Below are 26,538 nucleotides of genomic sequence, written 5' to 3' on the forward strand. Positions count from 1 at the left end.
TGGAGAAGTTGAGACTATTTTCCTTGAAGACGAGGCTGTGGGGAGGTTCGATAGAGGTATTCAAAATCATGAAGCAGCCTGGATAGAGCAAATAGGGAGAAATTGTTTCCACTCATGAAAGGATTGTGAATGAGAGGGCTGAGATTTAAGATAATTAGCAAAAGAAGCAATGACAACATGAGGAAAAACTTTTTCACACACTGAGTGGCTAAGATCTGGAATGCACTGCCTGCGAGTGTGGTGGAGGCAAGTACAATCCAGGTATTTAAAAGGGAATTAATTAAAAAAGCAGAATGTGCAGGGTTATGGGGAGAAGGCGGAGAAATGGCATTAGGTGAATTGTTCATTTGGAGGGCTCGTGCAGATATGATGGGCTGAATGGCCTCCTTTGTGCCATTACAATTCTGTGATTCTAGAAGGGGGAGCTGTAAGGCATTTGTTGAGAGAATTAATTAAGGGTTGAGGCAGTGAACTGTGCATTCGACTCTAGGGCAGGCCAAAATAGTCTTTTTTGGTTTAGTACTTTCTGGTGTTATGAAAAAATTTTCTTTTCCCACTTTTTATTTAAACCAAGGATTAACAAGGACAGTTGGTAGGATACTATCATCACAAACCTAGCTTGTGTCTGTTAACTCTTGGGTTGGTTGAAGTCTGTGTTTCAGCTGTACGCTTGCTCAGGATACCATCTCACCACAGAAGGATTCCTGCAATGTCTTTGTGGAGCTGGTGCATAGCATTTTTGATTGCAAAACATAAAAAAAAGGGTACTGCACTATTTTTGTTCATTTAACTTCATTATAAATCTGGATCTCTAAATGCCCTAAAATCATCTTTCCTTTCCAGGCATGTCTTGACAGAAATCCAGAAGCATTTAAACCGAAGATTGGGAAAGGAAAGGAAGGTGAATCTGATAGACGGCACAGCAAAGGATGTAACTGTAAAAGATCAGGGTGTCTGAAGAATTACTGTGAATGCTATGAGGTAAGAATGATTGGTAGATATTTTGTTCAGGGCATTTGGATTTGTGTACATTTATGTTTACTTGACTATGAAGCCAAGTCCAGAGGTTCCAAATCTCAACCCAGTTCACTAGACTTTATAGATGAATTATTTTAAATGAACATATTTGTTCTCCTTCCCCTCCCCCCTTCCTGAAATCAGACCTAAATTCACATTTCAGTAGTTTGAGCCTACTCTTAATTTAATTTGAAATAATAGTCCGGATTTAGCTTTTTCTATTCCTTTAGATAGTTTGGATGCCTTTTTGAGGTCATCTCTAACATATCTCACCATTTCCCCCAGCACCCCGTTAGTCTACTTCCCAGCATCAGAAAAGTGATGAAAGGTGCCATTCACAGTGCCATCAAGCAGCACTTACTCAGCAATAACCTGCTCATCGATGCTCAGTTTGGGTTCTGCCAGGGGCATTCAGCTCCAGACCACATTGCAGCCTTTATCCAAACTGATTTCCAGAGGTGAAGTGAGAGTGATGCCCTTGATATCAAGGCAGCATTTGACCAAGTGCGGGAGCAATAACCTCTAGCAAACTTGAAGTCAATTGAAATCGGGCGGAAACCCTCCTCTGGTTGGAGTCATATCTTGCACAAAGGATGGTGGTTGTGGTTGTTCGAAACCAATCATCTCAGCCCTAGGGCATCGCTGCAAGAATTCCTCAGAGTACGGTCCCAAGCCCAACTATCTTCAGCTACTTCATCAATAACCTTCCCAAAGTTGAGCATGTTCACTGATGATTGCACGGTGTTCAGTACCATACCCAACTCCTTAGATACCGAAATAACAACAGAAAATGCTGGAAGTACTCAGCGGGTCTGGCAGCATCTGGGGAAAGAGCAACAGAATTGACATTTCAGGTCGTGACCTTTTATCAGAATTGGGAATGGAATAGCTTTTAAGTAGGTGAAATGGGGGGAGGGTGAGAAAAAATCAAAATGGAAATTCTGTGATAGGGCAGAAGACAGGAGGCATTAAATGACAGATACTGAAGCAGTCCATGACTGCGTGTAGCAAGTCCTGGACAACATTCAGGCTTGGCTAATAAGTGACGTGACAAGTAACATTCACAGCACACAAGTGCCAGGCAATGACCATCTCCAACAAGAGAAAATCTAATCACCTTTCCTTGACATTCAATGGCATTGCCATTGCTGAATCCCCCAGCGTCAACATCCTGGGCATTACAATTGATCAGAAACTCAAACTGGACCAATATAAATATTGTGGTGTACAAGAGCAGGTCAGAGGCTAGGAATTCTGCAGCAAGTAACTTACCTCCCGACTTCCCAAAGCCACCTACAAGGCACAAGTCAGGAGTGTAATGGAATACTCTCCACTTGCATGGTTGAGTGCAGCTCCAACAACACTAGAAGCGTGATGCCATCTAGGACAAAACAGCCTGCATGTTTGGCACTCCATCCAGCATGAATAAGCATGCACTTGCCACACCATGGCACACAGTGGCGGCAGTATGTACTGTCTACAAGATGCACTGCAGCAACTCCCTAAGGGTTTCTTTGACCATTCATTATCTCTACCATTTTCAAGAACAAGGGCAGTAGGTGCATGAGAACATGACCATTTGAGAGTTAACACCAACCTGACTTGGAACTATATCAGCATTCCTTTACTGTTACTGCGTCAACATCATGGAGCTCCTTTCCTAGCAACACTGTGAATGTACCTACTGCACAAGGACAAGTGGTTTAAAAAGGTTGCTCACCACCACCTTCTGAAGGACAATTAAGGATGGACCATGATGGCCTTGCCAGCAACGTGCTCATCTCATGAACGAATATAAAAAGAAAATTTCCTTTCCAGGCTGAAAAACCAAAATCTCCAATCTTGTCCAAAAATGAAGGCTTTCAATGCTAGGAATCTGCCTTCTGGCTGTTTTCTACATTGCTTTGTGTGCTTGTTTCTTTTCCTTGACCTGAATTAGACATGTTTCTCCAGGTGCAATCTGACCAGCACACTATAAAATTTGTATAATTTTCTATTTGTCTGTTTTGGCTATGTAGCTGCTTTGGTTGTTTTTCCCTATTGGTTGGATGTGTTGAGTCTGTTAAGGCCCTTGGCTCTCTTACAGCTTCATCCCTGCTATTACAGCACCATTCATGGATTATATAGGACACTTATTTTCTTTCCCTATTTGCAGTACTTCAAATTTATTTGCATTAAACTTCAGGTATTTTGCCCATTCATATTCTGTCTAACTCAATTTCTGAGTTGCCTCCTTTGACCCTCCTACTGCTGCTAGTTTGATATCACCTGCAAATTCAATCAATTTGCCTTTTACATGGAAACAGCTTCCACCTAACATTGACTTAACACCTTCATTTCTTCACAGGTTTTTGCTTCATGCAGAAGTTTTATTTTGTTTCAATTTATTGAAGGTTTTATTATAAATTGTATCTATCCTAACCAAACTAATGAGTTGAGATGTGATGAAGAGGCAGAGTGATGTATCTATGTTTACTAATGATACCTAGATAGATGGAAAAGTAAGCTGTGGGGAGGACACAGAGGCTGAAAATTGATACAGGTCAAGGCTACAGGTTAAGAGAGTGGGCATCAAGATAGCAGATGGATTATAATGTAGGGAAGTGTGAAGTTATCCATTTTGATTGAAAGAATAGAAGAACTGACTCTTTTTAAAAGGTGAGAAACTTGTGAGTGTGGATTTTCAAAGAGACTTGGATGTGCTCATACAAGGAACGCAAGAAGTTAACATACTGGTGCAGCAAGCAATTAGGAAGGCAAAGCGGATTGGAGTACAGGACTAAAGAAGTCTTGCTAGAGTTGTACAGGATTTTGGTGAGACCACATCTGGAGTACTGAGTGCAGTTTTGGTCTCCACATTTAAGAAAAGATATACTTGCATTGGAAGCTGTACAGCGGAAGGTTCGCTAAATTGGTCTCTGGGCTAAGGTGGGGTGTCTTATGATGCGAGGCTGAGCAAATTGGGTCTATTTTCTCTAGTGTTTAGAAGAATGAGGAGTTGATCTTATTGAAACATGCAAGATTCTGAAAGGGCTTGATAGTGTAGAGATCGTTGCCGTTGGTCAGGAAACCTAGAACTTGGGGCACAGCCTCAGGATAAGGGGATGATCATTTAGGACTGAGATGAGGGAAAATTACTTCACTTAAAGAATTGTGAATCATTGGAATTCACTGCCCCAGAGGGTTGTGGATGCACCATCATTGAACACATTTAAGGCTGGGAGAGACAGATTTTTGGTGTCTCAGGGAATCAAGGGATATGGGGAAGAGGCAGGAAAGTGGAGTTGAAGCCCAAGATCAACCATGATTGCATTGAATGTCGGAGCAGGCTCAAAAGGCCATATGGTCTACTCCTGCTCCTGTTTCTTGTGTTCTGGGCCACTTGGGTTGCGTTCCAATGCTGGGTTGAAGTACTTTGCACATGGAGCACAAACATACGAATTCTGAGCAGGAGTAGGCAATTAGGCCTCTCAAGCCTGTTCAGCCATTCAGTAAGATCATGGTTGATCTGATTGTGGCCTCAACTCCACTTTCCTTCCTACCCCCTATAACCTTTGACTCCCTTGTCAATCAAGAATCTGTTTACTTCGGCCTTAAAAATATTCAATGAGCCGGCCTCTACCACTCTCTGGGAAGAGAGTTCCACAAACTCTCAACACTCTGAGAGAAAAAAAATTCCCCCCATTTCCATCTTAAATGGGAGACCCCTCATTTTTCAACTATATGTTCTAGTTCTAGTCCCTCCACAGGGGAATCATCCTTACATCATCCATCCTGTCAAGTTCCCTCAGGATCTTATATGTTTCCATTAGTGTGCTTCTCATTCTTCTAAACTTCAGTGGATACAGGCCCAAACTGTCCAACCTTTCCTCATAGGATAAACACCCCTCATTCCAGGCATCAGTCGAGTAAATCTTCTCTGAATTGCTTCTAATGCAATTATGTCCTTTTTTAAATAAGGAGACCAAAACTGTACTCTACTCTATACGTGGTAACTGTACAAGTCCTCAGGCCCTGCTTTCTGTCTCCCTCTTATCTTGAATAGAGAAATTATGTTCACGATATTCCAACCTGATGGGACCTTTCCAGAATCTAGGGAATTTTGGAAAATTAAAACTAATGCATCTACTAACTCAGCAGCTACTCCCTTTAAGACCCTAGGGCAAAGTCCATCAGGATCTGGGGACTAGTTAGCTTTTAGTTCTAATAATTTTCACACTACTCTTTCCCTAGTGTTTGTAATTGTTTTAAGTTCCTCCCCCACTTTCACACTTGTTTCTGTAATGTTATTTGTATCCTCTACAGTGAAAAATATTGTATTGTGGAATATTGAAAGAGCTGTAGAGTGCAACAGTGTGGGAGAGACTTGAAACAGATGCGGCAACTGGATGAGAGCATTCAGACTCTAGCAACAATCTGGATGCAGACCAGGATCTGCCATTTGAATATCCCTGATGTACAATTTTCCCTATCATGACTCCATCCCACTTGTATAACCTTTTGTGGGAACTTCAGCATTATTAATCCTGGATTCTAGTGGTAATACTGACACACTAGAATATCAATTCCTACATCTCTACTATACTGCCCAGGGTAGTTGCCTTCCATATCCTATAACCCCTCCTCTCCAAGTCTCTTGAATTTATTTATATATTGCCTTTAATATAGAAAACCTGTCCCATGGCGCCCAAGGGAAATAATGAATGGCAATTTAAAGGAGAAGATGTTAGGAGGGATGGCCAAATGTGAGGTTAAATAATTTTAAGGAAGGTCTTAACAGAGAAAAGGGAGGTGAAAAGGTTGAAGGTCTTTGTGGAGGTAATTCCAGAACATGGGGCCTAAGCAGAGTTTCATTTTCCCGAGGATATATGCAGAACAGAAAGGGTTTGGAAAGGGTTAAGGACATGTGGTTGAGGGGTACATGGAAGTAATCATAAATGGCCATGGGAGCAGAGGGGCAATGGACAATGGCAAAGGTGAGGGAACGGCTGCAAATAGCACACAAGTTTTTATGGAGGCAGATGTTAGGTAGGAGGAATAAGAGGGCAATATATTCAGGAGAGAAGGCATGTGGAGCTGAGAAAGAGAAATCGTAGCATAAGGATCGTTTCAGATTTTGAAAGGGAATATCAGCACACAATATTTGGTATGGGTCTTGAAGGGTCAGTAGACACTGAGAATTTTAAAGTGGTGAGGGGGTGAAACGAGATAAGGTGCTTAGAAGGAGGTACCAGCGGAATTGGAAGAGAGACAAAAGTAATACTTGCTGTCACTGTAGATAGTGGAATGTCTGCCAGGCAGGGAAAGACTTCAATAATGTTGTCAGCCACATGCCAAATTTCAGTCCAAGATAGCATGTTAGTGCAGTCATACACAAAAGGTCATGAATGACAATAACCAGGATAATCTAGAGGCAAATTTTGGATCCTGTGAAGTATTTGATCCTTTTAGTCTATGCTTATTAGGTTAGGAATATGAACTGAGACCTAGTCGTCATTTTTAATGAAGAAATTAATGAACAGTGTCACAGTCAGTTGCTCATTCTGTTCCATATACCTGCTGCTTTGTTGGAAAATGTTTCTTCTAAATTCTGGTTTCACTTGGGACTTGTTGATATTGAATCTTTTTCCCCTTTTCCTGTGCTCACAATCTCTGTCAAATAGACTGTGTGCATCTGTGCTTCATAGTCTTTCGTTTATTGGAATATGCCCCGCTCAATCATCTTTTCTCCAAATAAAAGTTCAACTCTGTGGGCAAAATTTTTAGCTTCGGGGGCATAAAACACACAATATCAGAACCACTGCCTGTAAACACCTTGTGTGAATTTTTTTAAATTCCCATTAATGAAAATAAAAATTGTGGGTTGTGTATAACAAGCAACTAATCCTCTGCTACCTGTGAATCTCCTCATAAGGCCCTAACCCGAATGTCAAGCTTTATAAGAGTGAAGTGGAACCTTTGGAAAAACCTTTGAGTACATTTACGATAGTAAACTACACAAAACTTATGCAGAAATAAAAGCAAAATGCTGCAGATGCTAGAGATCTGAAATAAAAACAGATAACACTGGAAAACCTCAGGTCTGGCAGTATCTGTGGAGAGAGAAACAGTTAACATTTCGAGTCCAACATGACTTCTCCTGAAGAAGAGTTTAATGTGTATGGAACCTGTGCTTTTTTTCCCTTTGTGCAGATTGTCTTGTCTCAATGTTGCCTTGATGGAAATGGATAAGTTAGTTGCAGACATTATGATACCTAAAATGTACATTTTTTTTAGTTGAAGAAGAGCAATCCCCACATAGGATATGAGATAATGGGAGGAGTATGTAGGACTTCCCCTCAGCCTTGATATTTGGCCTGATACTTGGTGTAATCCTAACAGCAGTTTAGGACACAAGCTGACTGATTAACCTGAGAACATTTACATTTCTTGTGTGTTCTGACTAAAATGACAGATGGGATTAGTGGTCTTGGAAGATATCTTGAAAATACAGTGTCTTGGGTGGATCTTTAAATCAGAATGTGACAGTTCTGCTGAGAATGCCCTCTGTTTTAGAGAGGTGTAACATTATCTTATCAAAATAGTTCAGCTCATTAAAAATACAAAATAATTGCCATCTGTCAGATGATGAGGAATGAGTGAAATAAACTGGATTGAGATCTAATATTTTCCTTTCATATTTTGTTCCTCAGGCAAAGATCATGTGCTCATCGATATGTAAATGTATCGGCTGTAAAAATTTTGAAGAGAGCCCCGAGCGGAAGACCCTAATGCATTTGGCAGATGCTGCAGAAGTGCGTGTCCAGCAACAGACTGCTGCAAAAACAAAGCTTTCATCACAGATCTCCGATCTACTGACCAGAACAACACCAGCAGTTACAAGTGGAGGAGGAAAGTAGGTCATTCAGTGATTCCAGAGCTTGGGTCCTGGGTCAGATTTTAGCTTCAATCTGAAAATACCATTGTTTCATGGTTGTTGGAGTGAAAGTATCAAACTATCTTACCTTAGCACATTTACTTGGTTTCCCCATAAGTTTTTAAATGTTTTAATTCCTTTTAACTAATGGTTTTTTTTTGTAGTACAAAACTTGAGTACTGCTGAAAAAAGAGACATGCTGTCAAAGTTTTTCATTTTGCACTCATCATTTGATACGATCCACCAGTCGTTGAGACATATGGCCTACATACTTGGCATCACACTGGCACTGAAATTCAGATTATTGCTCGCTGAATATCACACAAACTCATGGACCTAAGGCTGCCACTTTCAACCCTGAAAAGTGCTCAGTCTACCTCAGATTACCCTGGAAAGGTAAGGTGTCTCAAAAATTACAGCAACAGGTGAAGCCAGCTGTTCACGCTGCTACTATGCAATAGCAACACAAATGGCTTTTTCCATTAACAGGATGCTGCTGTCAAGCTGAAAAGGTGTTCTGCCTATCACACAAATGAGTCATGTGTTTTATGAATTTCAGTGCTGTTGTGATGCCAGGTATGCAGGCCCTGCATCCCAACGACTGGTGGATCATAGCAAACAGCATGTCCCTTCGGCTATTCGCATCAGGCAAAGTACTAACCATACTCAACCTGCCCATGCTTGCAAAACTCAAAATATAGTATCCAACATTAGATGTGATTCTGCAATCAGACAGCACTTGCTAAACAATCCTGATTGTGCTAAGAATTACACTGACAACCAATTTAAGATTATCAGTCAGTCGCACAGTGTGGCTCACCTAAGCATGCAAGAAGCTACAAATATTCACACACAGCGCCCTGTCCTTGGCAAGTAGAAAGAACACGTCCACACATTGTACCTTTTTCAACTAAACAAAAGCTTGGAGGACAGCCATTCCCTGCTCTTTCCCCATGGCAATGCCTTGACCAATCGGAGCCAACCTGCCTGATTTGAATTTAAACAAAAGCTTGGCTTTTCCCTAATGCATTTTTCATGGAAACGCCTCTACCAATTGGAGTCCACTTGCCAGCCTATTGGTCCCTCTCCTAATGCAGTATAATGTTCCCTTTAGATTTGGAAGTCTTCCAAATCTGTCCTGATGAGTGCAAGATGAAAAGCTTCGATAGCATGTCTCTTCTTTCAGCAATAATGGGTTTTTGTTGAGGTTATAGAGGCTATTGTAAGTGGTTCCCTCACCTTTGATTCTATTCCCCCCCTCCCACTTTCAAATCTGCCATCATCATTCCCTCCCTCAAAGTACCTGTCCTCAACAGTGCTGTAGTTGCAAATTACCGCTCCATTTCCAAAACCCGCTTTTCTCTCAGCTGTTGAATATGTTGTCATGTCCCAAAACAGTGTCCATCTTTTACCAACTCCATGTTTGAATCTTTCCATTGAGGTTTCCATCCTGACCACAACATTGAAAAGGTCTTTTCCAGTCTTTAGCATTCTTTATGCCAGTGCGTTGTCCTCCTTCACCCTCCTTGACCTCTGCAGCCTTAAGCAAGGTCAACCACGCAATCTTCCTCCATTGTTCAGTGGATCTACCCTAGCTTGATTCCACTCTTAACTACCAATCATAGCATCGCCCATCCATTGCATTGAGCATTGCATGCAGATTCTCACAAGGATCTATCCTTGGCCACCTCATTTTCATCTGCGTGCTGCCCCTTAACCAGATCAGCCAGAGATCATGGTCCACATTAGGACCAATGACTTGGGTAGGAAGAGGAATGCAGTCCTGCAATCAGAATTTAGGGAGCTAGGTAGAAAATTAGCAAGCAGGACCTCTAATGTAGTAATCTCCAGATTGCTCCCAGTGCTACGTACCAGTGAGTACAGGAGGACAAGGCACATGAATGCTTGGCTGGAAAGATGGTCCAGGAAGGAGGGCTATAGATTCCTGGGACACTGGGACTGGCTCTGAGGAAGATGGCACCTGTACAAGCCAGACGGATTGCATCTGAACAGAGCTGGGACTGAATTCCCAGCGGGGCATTTTGCAAGTGCTATTGGGAGGGCTTTAAACTAATTTGGCAGTGGTGTGCGAACCGAGAAAAAATATTATAGAAGAATACCAGGGTGCACAAAATACTGGGAGGGACAGATAGCACTAGTTTAGAGAATAGTAAGTTAATAGGTAAAGTTGGGGTAAGGGAGAAATTTAACAAAATCTAAATCAGGGTCACTATGCATGTATGTGAATGTACGGAGTATAGTAAATAAGATTGGGGAGTTACAAGCACAGATTGCTATGTAGAAATATGAGGTTGTGGTGATAACACAGACGTGGCTCAAGGAAGGGCAGAACTGGGTGTTAAATATTCCTGGGTACAAGGTGTTCAGAAGAGATAGGAAAAGAGGAGGGGTGGTGGTATTGGTTATGGAGAGCATTGCAGTGCTGGAGAAAGAGGATACCCAGAGGGTTCAAGGACAGAATCAATTTGGCTAGAGCTAAGGAACAAAAAGGGTGCAGTTACATTGCTCAACGTAGTCTATAGTCTGCCAAATAGTTAGAAGGACAAATTGCAGGGAAATTACAGAGAGATGCAAGCATTATAGAGTAGTTATAATGGGGGACTTCAATTACCCAAATGTAGACTGGGACAGTGGTAGTGTAAAGGACGGAGAGGGGCAAAAGTTCCAAAATTGTGTCAGGAGAATTTTCTCAGCAGTATGTGTCCAATCCAACAAGAAAAGATGCACTGTTGGACCTGGTTCTTGGAAATGAGGTGGGCCAAGTAGATCAAGTGTCAGTGGGGGAACATTTAGGAGACAGTGAACCAGTGTGCTGTGCGTTTTAGGATGATGATAGAAAAGGATGATAGGCAATCCAGAGTAAAAATAATTAACTGGACAAGAGCTGTTACCAGGCCATGGTGACAGATGAGGAAAATCTGTCACTAGAAGTGTTCAAAATTGATAAGGAGGAAGCGTTGAATAGACTGTCGGCACTTAAAGTTGACAAGGCATTGGGAGCGGATGAGATGCACCCAAGGATATTGAAGACAGTGAGAGTAGAAATTGCAGGGGCACTGGCCATAATCTTTGTCTTCCCTAGACTCAGGGGTGGTGCCAGAGGACTGAGAATTGCAAACATTACGCCCTTGCTCAAAAAAGGTTGTAAGCATAAGCCCAGCAATTACAAACCAGTCAGTTTATCTTCAGTGGTGGACAAGATTCCAGAAACAGGGTTGATGAGGAAGAGCCAGCATGGATTTCTAAAGGGGAAATTGTGTTTAACTAACTTGCTGGAGTTTTTTGAAAAGGTAACAGAAAAGGTCGATGAAGGTAATGCTGTTTATGTGGTGTACATGGACTTTGAAAAGGCATTTGACACAGTGCCACACAACAGACTTGTGAGAAAAGTTATTGCTTTTGAAATAAAAGGAACAATAGCAACATAGATACAAAATTGGCTGAAAAATAGGAAGCAGAGAGTAATGGTCAATGGTTCAGGCTGGAGGAAGGTTTGTAGTGGAGTTCCCCAGTGGTTGGTATTGGGTTCCTTGCTTTTCCTGATATATATTAATGATCTAGATCTTGGTGTGCAGGGGACAATTTCAAAGTTTGCGGATGATATGAAGCTTGGGAGTGTTGTGAACTGTGAGGAGGACAGTGTGGGACTTCAAGAGGAGATAGACAAGTTGGAGGAGTGGGCAGATAGATGGCAGATGAAGTTCAATACGGAGAAGTGTGAGGTGATGCATTTTGGTAGGAAGAACATGGACAAGCAATATAAAATAAGGAGTGGAATTTTGAAGTGGGTGCAGGAGCAGAAAGACTTGGGTGTATATGTGCATAGATCATTGAAGGTGGCAGGACAGGTGAAGAGAGCAATTAATAAAGCATATAATATCCTGGGCTTTATTAATAGGGACATAGAGCAAGGGAGGTTATGCTGATTTTATATAAGACACTCATTAGACCTCAGCTGGAATATTGTGTACAGTTCTGGGCACCATATTAAAGGAAGGATGTGAACATATTGGAGAGAGTGCAGAAGAGCTTTACAAGAATGGTCCCAGGGATGAGAAATTTCAGCTATGAGGATAGATTGGAGAAGTTGGGACTGTTCTCCTTGGAGAGGAGAAGGCCGAGAGGAGACTTGATAGAAGTTTTCAAAATCATGAGGGGGCTGGACAGAGTAGATAGGGAGAAGCTGTTCCCACTCATAAAAGGATCAAGAATGAGAGGGCACAGATTTAAAGTGATTTGCAAAAGAAGCAAATGTGAGGTGAGAAAAAGCTTTTTCTCACAAAGAGTGGTTCGGGTCTGGAATGCACTGCCTGGAAGGGTGGTGGAGGCAGGTTCAATCAAAGCACTCGAGGGCATTAGATGATTATTTGAATAGAAACAAGGTACAGGGGTACGGGGAAAAGGCAGGGCAATGGCACTAGGTCATAATACTCATTTGGAGAGCAGGTGCAGACACAATGAGCTGAATGGCCTCCTTCTGTGCCATTAGGATTCTGTGATTAACATCATCCGGAGAAATGAGATTTTCTTCCATGTGTATGTATTTTGCAGAGATTTGACTATGTTCCTGTTCAACTATTGTTATAACTGCACTGTTTTTCTTTGGAATTGTGGTCTTTTCACCCCAGTTTAACATTGAAGGTACCTACTATATTAATATTATTTGCATCCGTCTGTCTCAGGAGATGATAGACTGCGCCCAAAATGTACGTCACTTGTGTATGTATTGAACATGGGTGTCCGCAGCTGGCACAGAAGATGAGGTCAACTGATGTTTTTTCCTTCCAGCCTTCTCTTTTCCACCATCTGGTCATTTCTTTCATACTCCGCTTTTTCCACACCCCTCCTGACTGCTTGACGCCAGGCACGCTGGTCAGGAGCGAAGACTTCTCATGCACTTACTGATCCCAGTCAACTTGAAGTCTCCCTTGCAGACACCCTTGTATTGCAGACATGGTCTTGTGCCGATAGCATGCTCGCCATAAAATATGTCTTTGTATATGTATATGTATTTTAATAGAATATGTCCATTCAGCTCACGTGACCCAGCCAATGGAGTCACCACTGACTTGAGGCAAAACATGCTGGGGATCCCTGCACATTGGTATACTTCCATATTGTTGTCCAATATTTGTCTGAGGCAGCAGAGGTGGAAACTGTTCAGCCGCTTTTCTTGACTTGCATAAGTTGTGCATGCCTTGCCTCTGTAAAGGAGGTTGCTGAGAACACAAGCCTGATGCACACAGGGCTTTGTATTTTTGGTTAGTATGCTGTTGGTCCACACTCGACTTCTCAACTTTGACGTGACAGCTGCGAGGTTGGCAATCCTGGTGCTGTTTTCAGCATCAAGGGACAGGTTACTGCTCATTGTTGATCCAAGGTATGTGAAGCTGTCGACAACCTCCAGAGTGAGGTTGTTAATGTTGATGGAAGGTGGAGGCTCTATGTCCTGGCCCGTAACTTTGGTCTTCCTGATACAGTCAATTCAAACTCCTTACAAGCCCAAACCGACCTACAAGCTGCTGCAAGTGAACTTCAGTGTGGGATGCCAGTGTAGTGCCATCAGCCAACAGTGACATGATATTATGCCCTTTGGTCTTGGCACGCAGTCTTGCCAAGTTAAACAGCTTTCCATCAGCTCTGTCATGCAAGTAGGCACCCCCATTTGATTCACTGAAAGCATACAATGGCAGCATGGAAAAAAATATGTCAAAGAGAGTTGGCGCCAGGATGTAACCCCACTTTACCCAGCTGTTGATTTTGAAAGCCTCCTATGATGAAACTATGTATGCTCTCGTAGAAATAAGAAATGACACCGAGGAGACCAAGCAGGCAGCCTACTTTCCACAGCAGTTTACAGAGTCCGCCTCTGCTGACAAGGTTGAAGGCCTTGTTGAGGTGTGTGAAAGCCATGTAGAGTGGTCTGTGCTGTTCACAGCACTTCTCCTGTAACTGTCGAAGTGTGAAAATCACGTTGACTCAGTCTGCTAGCTCTGAAGCCGAACTGAGACTCGGTAAATGCGTGATGCCAGGATCTGCAATCTGGTCAGATCAATGTGAGCAGTGACCATCCCCACAGTACTTAACAAGGAGATGCCTTGGTAATTGTTGTGGTCACTGCGATCCCCTTTGTTTTTTTACAAGATGACTACTTTTCCATCATGCATATTTTGAAGCGTGAATTTTTCCTTCCAGCAGTGACATAAACGTTCATGGAGATGCTGCAGCAGTGCTAGTTTTCCACTTTTGATGATTTCAGGTGGAATGCTATAGTTTCCTGGGGCTTTACCACTAGCAAGAAGGTCACTGGCCTTGTTGAGCTCTACTGTGGTCCAACTCCTCCATGGCAGAAAAGTGTCTGGAATGGTGCTAAGAGATTCTTCGGTGACAATGCTCTCCATTGCACAGAGTTTGAGAGAGTGCTCCACCCATCTTTCCATCTGCTTGCTCGGTTCAGTGATGATCATTCCTTTGTCTTCACAGAGGCTGATTTGGTTGCTGCTGGACCTATTGTTTTCTTGATTCTTTCATACATCGCTCTAGCATCCCTGGATGCAGCAGCAGATTGTATGCTGTTACAGAGTTTCAACCAGTATTGATTGGTGCAGTGCCGAGCTGTCTGCTGAGACTTCACTCTAGCATCTCTGAGAGCATCTAGAATTTGTTTGCTGGGGACTTGCTTGTAGTTCATGAGGGCTCTCCTCTTCGTTGAAGTAAATGATTCCATGTCAGTCCAATAAGCCTAAAACCAGTCAGCATTACTCTGATCTCTTTTCCCATAAGCAACGAGTACAGAGTTATAGATGGTGTTGCGCAGATGACCCCACTTTGACACCGCACTCTGGCCTTGGGCGTTGTTGTCCGAAAAAAACTGATCTAGAACATTGAGGAGCGCTTGCCTTTCTGGGTCAGTGGTACGGCAAATGTTGATCCAAAGACTACCTTTCTTCTTGAAGTGGTACAGTTTTCTTGGATGAAGCCTGACCTTGCTACACACCAGGGAGTTGTCAGTGTCACAGTCAACGCTGTGATAGCTACAAGTGATGAGGACACTGTTGGGGGTGGTACATCTGGTGATGAGATGTAACTGGTGACAGTGGCGTGTTCGTTGATTTATCCAGGATACCTTGTGGCATGGCTTAGTCCGGAAGTAGCTGTTCGCCACACAGAAGCCATACTAACAGCATAGCTCCAGCAACCTCTGTCCATTTTTGTACATCATGTCAATTCCCTGGTGTCCTATGCATGTTGGCCAAGCTGTGTAGTCAGTACCCACCCTTGTGTTGAAGTACCCTAGAAGGTACAGTCCCTCAGTGCTGGAAATTCTGCTGAAGGCAGTGTCAAGTGCTTCTTAGAATTGATCCTTGACACTTTGGAAGGAGTAATTTGACAAGGAAGTATTCAATGAACGGCATGACACTAGGAAGTTCTGAGGAACAAAGGGATCTTGGCGTGTGTGTCCATAGATCTCTGAAGGCGGAGGGGCATGTTAGTGGGGCGGTGAAAAGGGCATATGGGATACTTGCCTTTATCAATCGAGGCATAGATTACAAAAATAGGGAGGTCATGTTGGAGTTGTATAGAACCTTGGTGAGGCCACAGATGGAGTACTATGCAGTTCTGGTCGCCACATTATAGGAAGGATGTGATTGCACTGGAGGGGGTGCAAAGGAGATTCACCAGGATGTTGCCTGGGGTGAAACATTTAATTATGAAGAGAGGTTGGATAGACTTGGGATGTTTTTGTTGGAGCAGAGAAGACTGAGGGGCAACCTGATCGAGATGTACAAGATTATGAGGGGCATGGACAGGGTGGATAGGGAGCAGCTGTTCCCCTTAGTTGAAGGGTCAGTCACAAGGGGACATAAGTTCAAGGTGAGGGGCAGGAGGTTTAGGGGGGATGTGAGGAAAAACTTTTTTACTCAGAGGGCGGTGATGGTCTGGAATGCGCTGCCCAGGAGGGTGATGGAGGCGGGCTGCCTCACATCCTTTAAAAAGTCCTGGATGAGCACTTGGCACATCATAACATTCAAGGCTTTGGGCCAAGTGCTGGTAAATGGGGTTAGGTAGGTAGACCAGGTGTTTCTCACGTATTGGTGCAGACTCAATGGACCGAAGGGCCTCTTCTGCACTGTGTGATTCTGTGAATCTGGGGTGGAGGTGAGTGTCGGGGCATTGATGCACATGAGGTTAACTGGCCCCGCACTTGTTGACAAGTGAAGTATAAGAAGTCTCTCTGAGCCTTCAGTCGTCACAAGTGGTGTTTTTCACTGTGAAATCCACTACATGCTAATGTGTTGCTTCATGAGTTTTCTCCTGTCAGAAGAACATGTAGTGCTTCTTTTTAAGGGCTCCACTTTCGACGAGCCACGTTTCTTGCAGCACAGCAATGTCCGCATTGAAACTTGTAAGTTTTTTGTTGATCATAGCTTTCTTGCGTGCATCATCAATCTGCAGAAGGTTGTCAGTAAGGCCAGGACACATGGTCCTTATGTTGCGATGTGAAAGACTGGTGCTGCTTTTGTTCAATTTGTCTTGCCTGTTGTATAGATTAGCAACCCGCCTGTCGGGAGATGACTCTCTTAAGCTCCATTGAAGCAAACGGGCCATGGCAGGACAGCACCTAACTGACTGGGGGATGCCCAGATTGAGGAGGGCGGTATCTATGCCATGAGATGCGATGATCTCTCCCACTGTTGGAAGTAGCCCCTGAAGTTCATGCTCTATGCCAGTCGAGTAAGAGCTTATCACCAGTAACAATTTCTTCTTGTGTTGTGCCAGCTTAAACCACAAAGCTGGAGTGTCCTCTCCAGGGCCAGGCCTAGGCAAATAGAGAGACCCTGAGTTGCCCAAGCATCAGGGGCCCCCTCTCGGCATTGCCACCAGTATAGTCCAAAGTAAAGGATGAAACCAGTGCTGTTTGGTACCAGCTCTGCTATAGGAGTTGCCAGAAAACTGCTTGATAGATGACAGATCACTGTGTACGGGACTCTATTCTGGATTTTCTTTTAGGGTTTACTCCCTTAGCTTTCTTCTCTCCCAAGACACGTACAAGGCAGTGGGACTATTTACTCATAGCCGGGGGTCTGGTTTGTGGACACCAGGGCGTAACCACACACTGGTGGGCCTGTATGACACATGTTTGGGGGCCAGGCCTCCCCTGAGTTCCCACTAGTTTGGCCTGGGTCTCTCTGGCTTGCCGCTTTCCTCAACGACCTTCCCGTTTACCGCTTCTCTGCTCCCTCCATCCCTCCTGCACCCCCCCCCCCCCCCCCCCAACCACTCCTGGGTCCTCACTCACAGCAAGAGTCCGGGAGAGGGAAGCGGGAAGCCAGTGAGTGGGACGGTTATTGAGGGAAGCGGTGAGCCAAAGAGGCAGGGAGGGAGGTGGTGACAAGATGGAAAGTTAGGAAAGATGCCGAGCTGGAGAATTAGGAGAGGTGGCAAACTGGGGGTGGGAAGCGGTGACTAGGAGGTTAAGTTGAAAGAGTTAGTACCATCTGTTATTAAGAATTAGTAAGAAGATTTTTCAACCGGTTAGTTACATTAATTACAGATCAGGAATGTAACCCACCTTTGTTGCATGTTTTCTTATGGGAAACTGATTTTCATTTAGCACGTTTTCGTTTAGCATGCCATTTTTAGGATCATATTAGGAGTGCTAATCTAGGCATAACTGTATTGTTAAATAGTCATTTGGTAGTACAGAACTTGAGTATTGCTGAAAAAAAGAGACTTTTTTGTCAACCTTTCATCCTGCACTCATCGGGACAATTCACAAGAATACCAAATGTAAAGGGAACAACAATTTACACTGTATGAGAAGGGATTGCTGATTTGTTGGCAAGTGAACTCTGATTGGTAGAGGCGTTGCCATGGAGAATGCACCAGTTTATGGTGACTGACAGTTAACTGCTAAGCATTATTTGAAATTTAAACTACGCATCTTGACTCTGGTCATGGCATTGTGCTGAGGAATGAACCAGCGAATGGCCATTATTTATTTTGTTTAGCTGAAACAGTTGCAATGTGTGTACATGTTCTTTCTGTCTGCGAAGAACAGGGCCCTGTGTATTAGTATATGTAGCTTCCAGTACATGCAAATGCACCACACTGTGAGCCTGACTGACAATCTTAAATTGGTTATCAGCATAATTCTTAGCACCCTAAGGATTATTTAGCAAATGATGTCCAGTTGTGGAATCACATCTAATGTTGAACACTGTTTTGAGTTTTGCAAGCACGGGCTAGTTGGGTACGGTCTATACCTTGCCTATTATGAACAGCGGAAGGGACATGCTGTTTGATATGATCCATATCCATGTATTGTTCAGCTGGAAGTAATATTTCTTATTGATTCCTGTTGTTTAATCCCAACGTTGTGATAGGTTTGTTAATTTAATGAGCCATCAGCAGACTTCCGTTTTTCCTCTTCCCACCATCACCCCCTCACCTTCATTCACAATATATACTCAAAAAGAGTATATTACTGAATTGTTAGAGTTGAGCGATGTTCTACACTGTGCATCGATATCCATTGAGAACTAGACTGAGGTTGTTCAAACTCCTTTTATTCCATTTATCTGGGTTGGATCTGAATTTGTTGCAGTGGAAAGGAGTTATTTTTTGCTTTCAGATGTGCTACTCAGGCCCTTGTAATGTTCCGATGGTAAACTAGAATTTTTAGTGGTCATACCTTGTAGTAATCATTCATATATACTTGTCAAGTTATGATTACCAAAAATGAATTTTGCTTTTCAAATTGATTATACAGATCAGTTTAGTTTTACAGTTTTAATTCTTTACATAGAACACAATGTTTCATGTTATCAGTTGTTCTATAATACAATTCACCATAAGTTTTCAATTCTTGTTCTCTTGGGGGTGTTAAGTATAAAGTGAGAGAGAATAAATGGCATGCAATGAAACCATAATCTGTACAACATTGGCATTTGAGTTGGGCACTGTTCAACTGTTGAACAGCCATTCACTTTTCCTATTCAGCATTCTTGCTGAAGTCAGTTAACTTGGCAATGGTCCCAAGATTAAACCAATGCTTTCCTAGTTTAGTTTTGCTTAGACCAACAGCATTTTCCCATTAATTCATTATGGAAAGACTCTACTTGAACTTGGACCAAGAATCAAATTGATGATTAACCTCTCAAATCCTGGTTTCATTCAAGAATTTTTTTTTTAGGGGCCTCCATGGTGGATAAAGATTTTGTTTAATCCTCCCTCCAAAAAGCATTTGTAGAATACCTTTATGAATTTGACATACTTAATAGAATTCTAAAATTTTGAATTTAAAACCCACTGCCTTTTGCCAGCTATGGTGCAGGTCTGCAGTGGCAGGTTCACCTAGATTCCTCTCTGCACCTTGGGGATCTTTAATTAATGAGGCAGACCAATGGACCTTAATTAGAATGAGAAAGTTTTATAATCACTGCAGGAAATCCATAATACCCATAGTCACTTAGCCCTTTTGCCATCCAAAAAAAAGCAAAAGTGTGTCGGTTGTAATGAGACAACAAACTATGAAGGTGTGTAATATATTTTAAAACTTGACTACACCACCAAAAACACGGAGGAAATCTTCCCTAAGATTTTTCCTCACTAAAGTGTAGAAATAGCCTATAGTACATTTTGTTCACTTCTGGTTTTTTATAATTGTCTTTTGTTTTCAGGTTGCCATTCACATTTGTGACAAAAGAAGTGGCAGAAGCAACTTGTGAATGTCTTTTGGCACAAGCTGAGGAAGCAGAGAAGAATAGCCAGACAAAAGCTGTCACTGAACGCATGATTCTGGAAGAATTTGGGCGATGTTTAATGCAGATTATTAACTCAGCAGGAAAAGCTAAGGGAGATACCTGTGCTCTGAGTTGCTAATCCATTTGTGCTCTCCTATGAGAGCTGAACAGGAAGAATCACTTGGGAAAACTTGACTGAGAAATTTTTAAAATAAAAGACTGAAGAGTTTTGGTCTCGCCATGATGTTTTACAGCTGTACAGTTAGTGAGAACTTTCAATAAGTCAGATTATTCCTTCTTAGCAGACTTTCAGTGCATTGTCTGGCTGAGGTGCCTTTTTAAACTTAAAATGCTTAAAATACAAAGTAGATTTTATGATGTAAAATCAGTGTGTGAATATGCAAAACCGTCATGAAGGAGACACTGTTTTGATGCTAGTGGTGACATTTTATATATTTTGCATCCCTCTATGCAAGGTTGCTTTCTCTTTGTTGACTTTCTTTTCCCTAGGATGTCATGGACACCTTGGGTATTCTATCCCCCAAGTAAGACTATCTGTTAGCCTGAGGTACAAACTGTCTCTGGACAGTAGAAGATCTTGACAGTGGATGATCTGAATACAGTACTTTCAATTAAAGATACTCCTAGAAATTACTTGCAAAGAGCACTATGAGGATCAAGTTTTTGACATAATGACTTCTAAAAATGTAACAGAGGCAGCGGATGGAAATAAGGTTTTGTGTGGCTGTAAAGCTTTGCATTACATATGTCCTTTCTTGTTATTAAAGTAAATGTACCCGCCTCCTTATAAGATAAATCATCAAGGATTGAGTAACTTTGTCCACAGCACTTTCAAAATCTGTTAACCTACTGTGTGGTAGTAATAGACTGTAATGGTGCTTTATCACACTCATGATCAACTGATGAATGCGCCTTATATCAGGAATTACAGAATTCACCTATGTGGGTATTATTGGTTATCAGCACTCTTGACCCTCTGACCACTTTGTAGGCTCTGAACAAGGCTGCCAATTAACAAGACCACAAGGTAGCACAGTAGAATAAAGAGCAATGGATTTTCTGGTCCCCCCACATTAAATTCCCTAGCTTGGCCATTTGTGCCATGGAAAACTTCCAAGCAGAGACACAGGCATTTGCTTGCCAAAGGCAAAATCAGAGTAAGGAGCCGTCCCTGGATTAGTACGAACAGTATGGGCAGAGGCCTAGAAGCAACGTCTCAAATACGAATGGAGATCAGGAAAGGGGGAAAAAATACTACAAGGGTCATCTCTTTTATCTTTCCAAACAAAAGATCTTCAGTGGAACATAATTTTGTCACACATGGGTCACCTAGCATTATGGAAAAACAACACAAGTTTTTAGGGTAAGTTTTTTTTTTTACGTGAAAGCATATTTGCACGTCCTTTTTCTAAGTGTGCTCTGTTCAATAAAAATGCAACAACCACTTCAAAGATAATACAAATGGAGATAGGAACCTGAAAGTGAGTGCTTCTCTCTCAATTAACAGTGACAGTGCAATATGCAAAAATTCAAGGCACACCTTTTTTTAATCTTAAAACATTTTTTGTAAAATGTGGACAAAACTGACAATTTCCCTTGTTTCAATCTGACATTTAAAACTCCAGTATCTTGATGCTTCTAAAAAAAATGTGCTTTCTAAAGTATTGCAACATGATTTTGCTGTAGAAAGACATTGAAAGTTTGCCTGTTTGACCTGAAAATTGAACAGTCGGCTTAGTAAAATTTGGTACCAGCAATGTTTAGTGTCCTAAACTTCACACAACCTTTTTGTTAATTACTGCTATTTTCATATAACTTAAGGAATAGCCTGCTAACAAAGAAAGACGAGGATGTTTTTAAAGGGTATTTTTACAGAATGTTAGAACAGGGTATTTGATGCTAATTAAAATCCATACCTGCCTTAGATTAATTATTCTAAGTGAGTAATGGTGTATAAAATGTATATTAATAGCTAACTGGCTTCTCAAGCTTGTACTTTATCAGGTTTCAAGTGGGGATATGCATAGTCTTTCTCTGCTGTACCAGGAATTGAAATGCTATACTAATTTGTATATATTATGTTAATTTAGTTTCTGCAGCTGTATTATGTATATTTAAATATTGTATACAATACTTTTGGTTATCTAAATGGAATTCTGAATACATGTGTAGATTGTGAAAATAGTGAGACTATTGCTGTGGGTGTTTTTCGGGTATTAATTTGAAGGTGCAGATTTCATACCTTTTTTTCCTGTATTTTCCTCTGTGATTTATCTGTACTTCATTTTGTGTGTATTTTTTTTCTTATCTTCACACTCATCAAATACAATGCAAGAAGCTTTTTGTAACAACCTAAATATTAAATAGATTAATTGCCTTCTATGTCACCTTTGCAAGCAGAAGTATGCTTTATTTATGTTGACTTCAGTTAAATCCATTTGTTTAGACTTGTATTTCATGCAAACTGGAAAGATTATGATAGATATAAAACTTTAGGTAATACTGTTTATCAATTATTTTTAAAATTAGTAATTTAAATACCCTGTGACACCTTAAGCTGGCAGACTGATCAATGAACATCAATGTTTGAATGGATAATTCAAATAAGCTCTCCAGGAAATAGCCATCACATTTTGATATTTCAAATGCAAGCTTCAGGACTCCAATTTTCAAGTTAAGATGTAAAGCAGTGTTTGTCCTTAATATTGATTGTGGTGATCCAAGTAATATGACCTTCTCAAATGTATTTATGCTATAACTGTTCACTGCATTTTAGCTCATTAATTTTGGGAGGATTAGACATGACAAAAAGCATGGTTACCAGTACATATTATTGACATTGCTGTCATTTTCATAGCTCAGTGAGCCCTATGCAGACAGATCCAAGATAAATTAAGTATTCTATTTAACCCCTCATTATCTGATGAGTTACCATGCTAATCACTAATCAGCTTTGTACTAGTTTATGATGGTGGAGGGCCCACCTTAATTTATCTATAATTTTTAGGTATTGATTTTAAGAGAGTAGTAAAGGATGAGAAAGTTTAGAGGACAAACACAAGATAATTCATGTTTAAAAATTCAGTTTTGAAGTGCTTATGCTAAATAAGTGTGTTGGCCTGGAACCTTTAAAGGAAGAGAAGTCTCGCAGAGACTCGTCTTCTGTTTTTTGCAGGGGGTGGGAGGGTGTAACACACTGGAGTTACTAGAATATGATATTATGGATTGCTGGGGCATGTATTCTTTATTCTCTGATCTAAGTTTCAATTCCCTGGCTATATTGCTAGGGGAAAGTAATGAGAGAAGCATATCCACTCCCACAGATCATCTGCAGACTGTTCTTGGACACATACTACCAACTGGTCATGTGGCACTGGAGTGACCAATGAGCAGGTGACCCCCAACCCTCACACTTGCTCTCTGAGTCTGATTCAGGGAAAAAAGGGTTTCATATCTTCCCAAAAGTAAATTTGGATAAGATGTTTTTATGGTTTAACCTTGCTTTGTGTTTGGATTTCCTCGTTTTTGGTCTGTACACATCATTTTCCAGCCAAGGGAGAAGGCAAACAACTTGATGTGCATGTTATGCAAAGCAAGGTTTTGATGGGTTTCTTTTATGGATGTTATTCCACTGACTCTGAATCATAAAATAACTGAGTTTGAACCCTTATTCTGCCTTTGTGGAACAGTTCGTTAAACTTGTTAAATGCTGTCTTGCTGCACTTGCAGAGAAATATTTCTGGGCGTCTGATTTTTTTAAAAATTCCAACTATGATGACATATCATGGACACCATATACTAGATACAGATTTGTGTTTGAGCCGTCAGTTTTGTAATAAGGTACCAAACACCCCTCGGTGCATTTTTTCCCTTCTCTCCCTGTCTCCTCCTCAGGAAGGATGGCCAGCAGCCTGTTATTGAATACTTGGCAACAGCTAATTCAGAATGCCATTGGCAAAGGCCTAGGAAGAGGTTGGCCATGGTTGATGCACAGACCAGGAGGATGTGGGAAAAAATAGGTTTATGTTCCCTAAAGTAAACACTGCTTCAAAAGTGGTGTCAATGTTGCTGGTGCCAGGATTCCCGATGTAATTTAGTCCTACTTGACCCTGTGATCCTCTTGTGATATTTGACTTTCATTTACATTAAATCAGGAATTTAAACCTTTATTTTCCCCATCCTAAACCTAAACAAGGCCCTTTCTCCTTTAGTGATTATTGATCATTTGGGAATACCAGATTTTCTCCATTATAAATCACGTTAACAAAAACTGTTCTATAGTATTTTTAGGGGTGAATTTTTTTTTGAAGAAGCCTTGACTATAATGAGTGCACATATTTATTGTCCTAACAAACCTGATGAAATCATGACGACCTTGCTAGTTGCACTGCCTGAGAGGGGTAACAAAGACTGGTGTGTGAAGTATTTCTATATAACTGAATGCAATGAGGAGCCATTTTATTGCACAACTTTCTAATGTCTCATTAAGGGACTGAAGAACAATTGATCAAACTTAAAGATGTTTCTTTTTAAAGGTTATACATGCACTTCTACATTATTTCCATTTTGCAGTACTGTAAAAGTGATTATATCTGTAAAGTTAGGTCATACTTTGACTGTGGAGCAATGAAGGCTTTGCCCTTGCCCTTCATTGAGGTATCTCACACCACTTGGACTTGACGCTGTACTGCAGTTGTGCTGTCAAGCTGTTGGACTTCCTGAGAAATTTATGAACTGAAGTAAAAAATTTTTAATGTTGTGAGAAAATAGATGTTCTCACTTCTGTTGTCATAACATTTAATATTTACAGACAGGGATGAAAACTTTGCATGTGTAAGTACACTCAGTGTGCTCATGGCAGAGTACGAGTTTGCAGTGCTCAGTTGCCATCAAATTCAAAAAAATATCTGCTTCTGACTGATAACGAGGGGAAAAAATCATAGACCATTACATTTTCATTTGTGTTGCTTTTCCTATGCTGCTTTTTGAATTAAACCTTTTTTTTATATATTGTGTGGTATACTGAAACTGACATATGTATTTAATTTCAGCTGCTGTCTAAAAGATTTCTGACTTGCTGCACTGCTTGATGATCTTGGTATGAATGTTAAATTTGTTCAGCACGTATTTCTGTGGAGAATAAATCAGCTTTAACTACCCTACGATGGGTTTTCTAATTCTTTATCCTCCACATCATTCATTACTTCTCACATTTGAAGGGAATCATCATCATGTTAAACGCCACACACATAACCAACCTCTTACAAGGGATCTGCAGCGTTTTTCATTTTGCTTTTCTTGAAAGTAATTTTTGGAGAGAAATTGAGATCAGATCAATTTGATGAATAGAATATGATTTAATTATAACTGGCATATGCTTTTGAAGCAACAGCCACACAATCTATATTCTATTAAAAGGATTTCAGTTGCTTACTTAGCTGAAAACAATGTTCCAGTTGGAAGAACAAAAATGAATAAGAATGTGTTACGCTGCAAGGTTCATCAATTGTACAGGTATTTGATAATTTCCCACTTTACATTTTAAATGAAGCTTTCATTTTAGTGTTTATCAATTTCAGTTATAACTTCTGTTTATTAGAAACTGATTTTTATATGTACTTATGCTAATTTTATATGAAAGATCACTGCATTTATAATAAAATTGTATCATTGGCCACTTGTTTTATTGCTCATTTGTCTTGATTTGAACATAATGCTGAAGCTTGGAACATTGCTATTAAAACTGGTGCTTTTGGCCTTCTGATCTACAATTTAGAATGGTTGGATATAGGACATGATCATAATGTGTAAAGGACAATTGAGAAAAAATATCTGAAATATTAACTTGCTCTTAATCACAACGGATGGTGACAGACTTGCTGTATATTTCCAGCCTGTGTATTTATTGCCAATTTCTAGCTTTTTTCCCTATGTGAAAGAAGAATGACCTGCTTGTAGCTCCTCCAGCAGTCAATTAAAGGGAAACATGTGCACGGTGTAATATGTATTGTACACTATTTTAAACTGAAGGGCATTGCAATCTCTAAAGACCCATGCCTCAGTTTATTGAGCCTCTCTGCTGCAGAATAATAAAGATCTTGATGTAATAGAGGCTATCTCAATGATAGCTGACAAGAAATGGTTTTCCCCTTCCTAAACCAACATGAGATTCTCACACTTATGGAACATATAAGAATTGAAATTAATGTTATCTGGCTACTGCCTAGAAATTGGTAAGTATCATCTAGAATGGGGCTCTTTAAGGTGATGACACATCCCCAAAGAAGATTGAAGGCAGATTTAGAGAAGAAAATAAGCCAACAAACTGACCTATCTAAAGCCAGGCTGGGATAGTTGCACTCTAACCAATAAAAATGAGAGCAGGAGTATTTTCCTCTCAATTCAGTGGTATCCCAGGGATCATGAGTGAACAAGGCAATTTAGCTCTGTTGCTCCCATTAAAGGCATGGCTGTGCCAACAAATCTAAATATTAATGTACTGCTCTGTAAGTACTGTGAAATCAGTGTATACAGAAAATTGTCTGCTTATAAACTCTTTAAATTCTTATTTTTAAATGGTTATTTTCACTTCTGTGATGTATAAGGATGTAGCTTTGAAATTGTGTAGTATATGAACCACCTAATAGTGCAATTAAATAGGTTTAACAGTTGTCAAAGTGCTCCAAAGACCCAAACTTAACCATTGTAAATAAGAGTATTTTAAAAATTATTTACCATAAATAATCTCTCTAATTCTCTATCTGCTTCCTTGGTTACCTTGTATGAGATGCATATGGATCAGGAAGCTGTTTAGTT

General features: G+C 40.9%; 1 protein-coding gene across 6 annotated transcripts in view; it reads left to right on the top strand.

Moving 5' to 3' along the window:
* The window catches only part of lin54 (lin-54 DREAM MuvB core complex component), a 95,577-nt gene extending 70,693 nt beyond the window's left edge, over positions 1 to 24,884 (top strand). For all 6 annotated transcript variants that reach the window (XM_078544732.1, XM_078544763.1, XM_078544748.1 and 3 more), the window contains 3 exons: positions 844 to 981; positions 7,710 to 7,912; positions 19,639 to 24,884. In XM_078544732.1, coding sequence (XP_078400858.1) covers positions 844 to 981; positions 7,710 to 7,912; positions 19,639 to 19,840 — 543 coding nt within the window. In that variant the 3' untranslated portion in view covers positions 19,841 to 24,884. The remainder of the gene's footprint in view (positions 1 to 843; positions 982 to 7,709; positions 7,913 to 19,638) is intronic.
* Positions 24,885 to 26,538: the final 1,654 nt, after the last annotated feature.

The sequence above is a fragment of the Cetorhinus maximus genome, chromosome 1 (assembly GCF_964194155.1).
Source record: "Cetorhinus maximus chromosome 1, sCetMax3.hap1.1, whole genome shotgun sequence".
Lineage (NCBI taxonomy): Eukaryota > Metazoa > Chordata > Chondrichthyes > Lamniformes > Cetorhinidae > Cetorhinus > Cetorhinus maximus.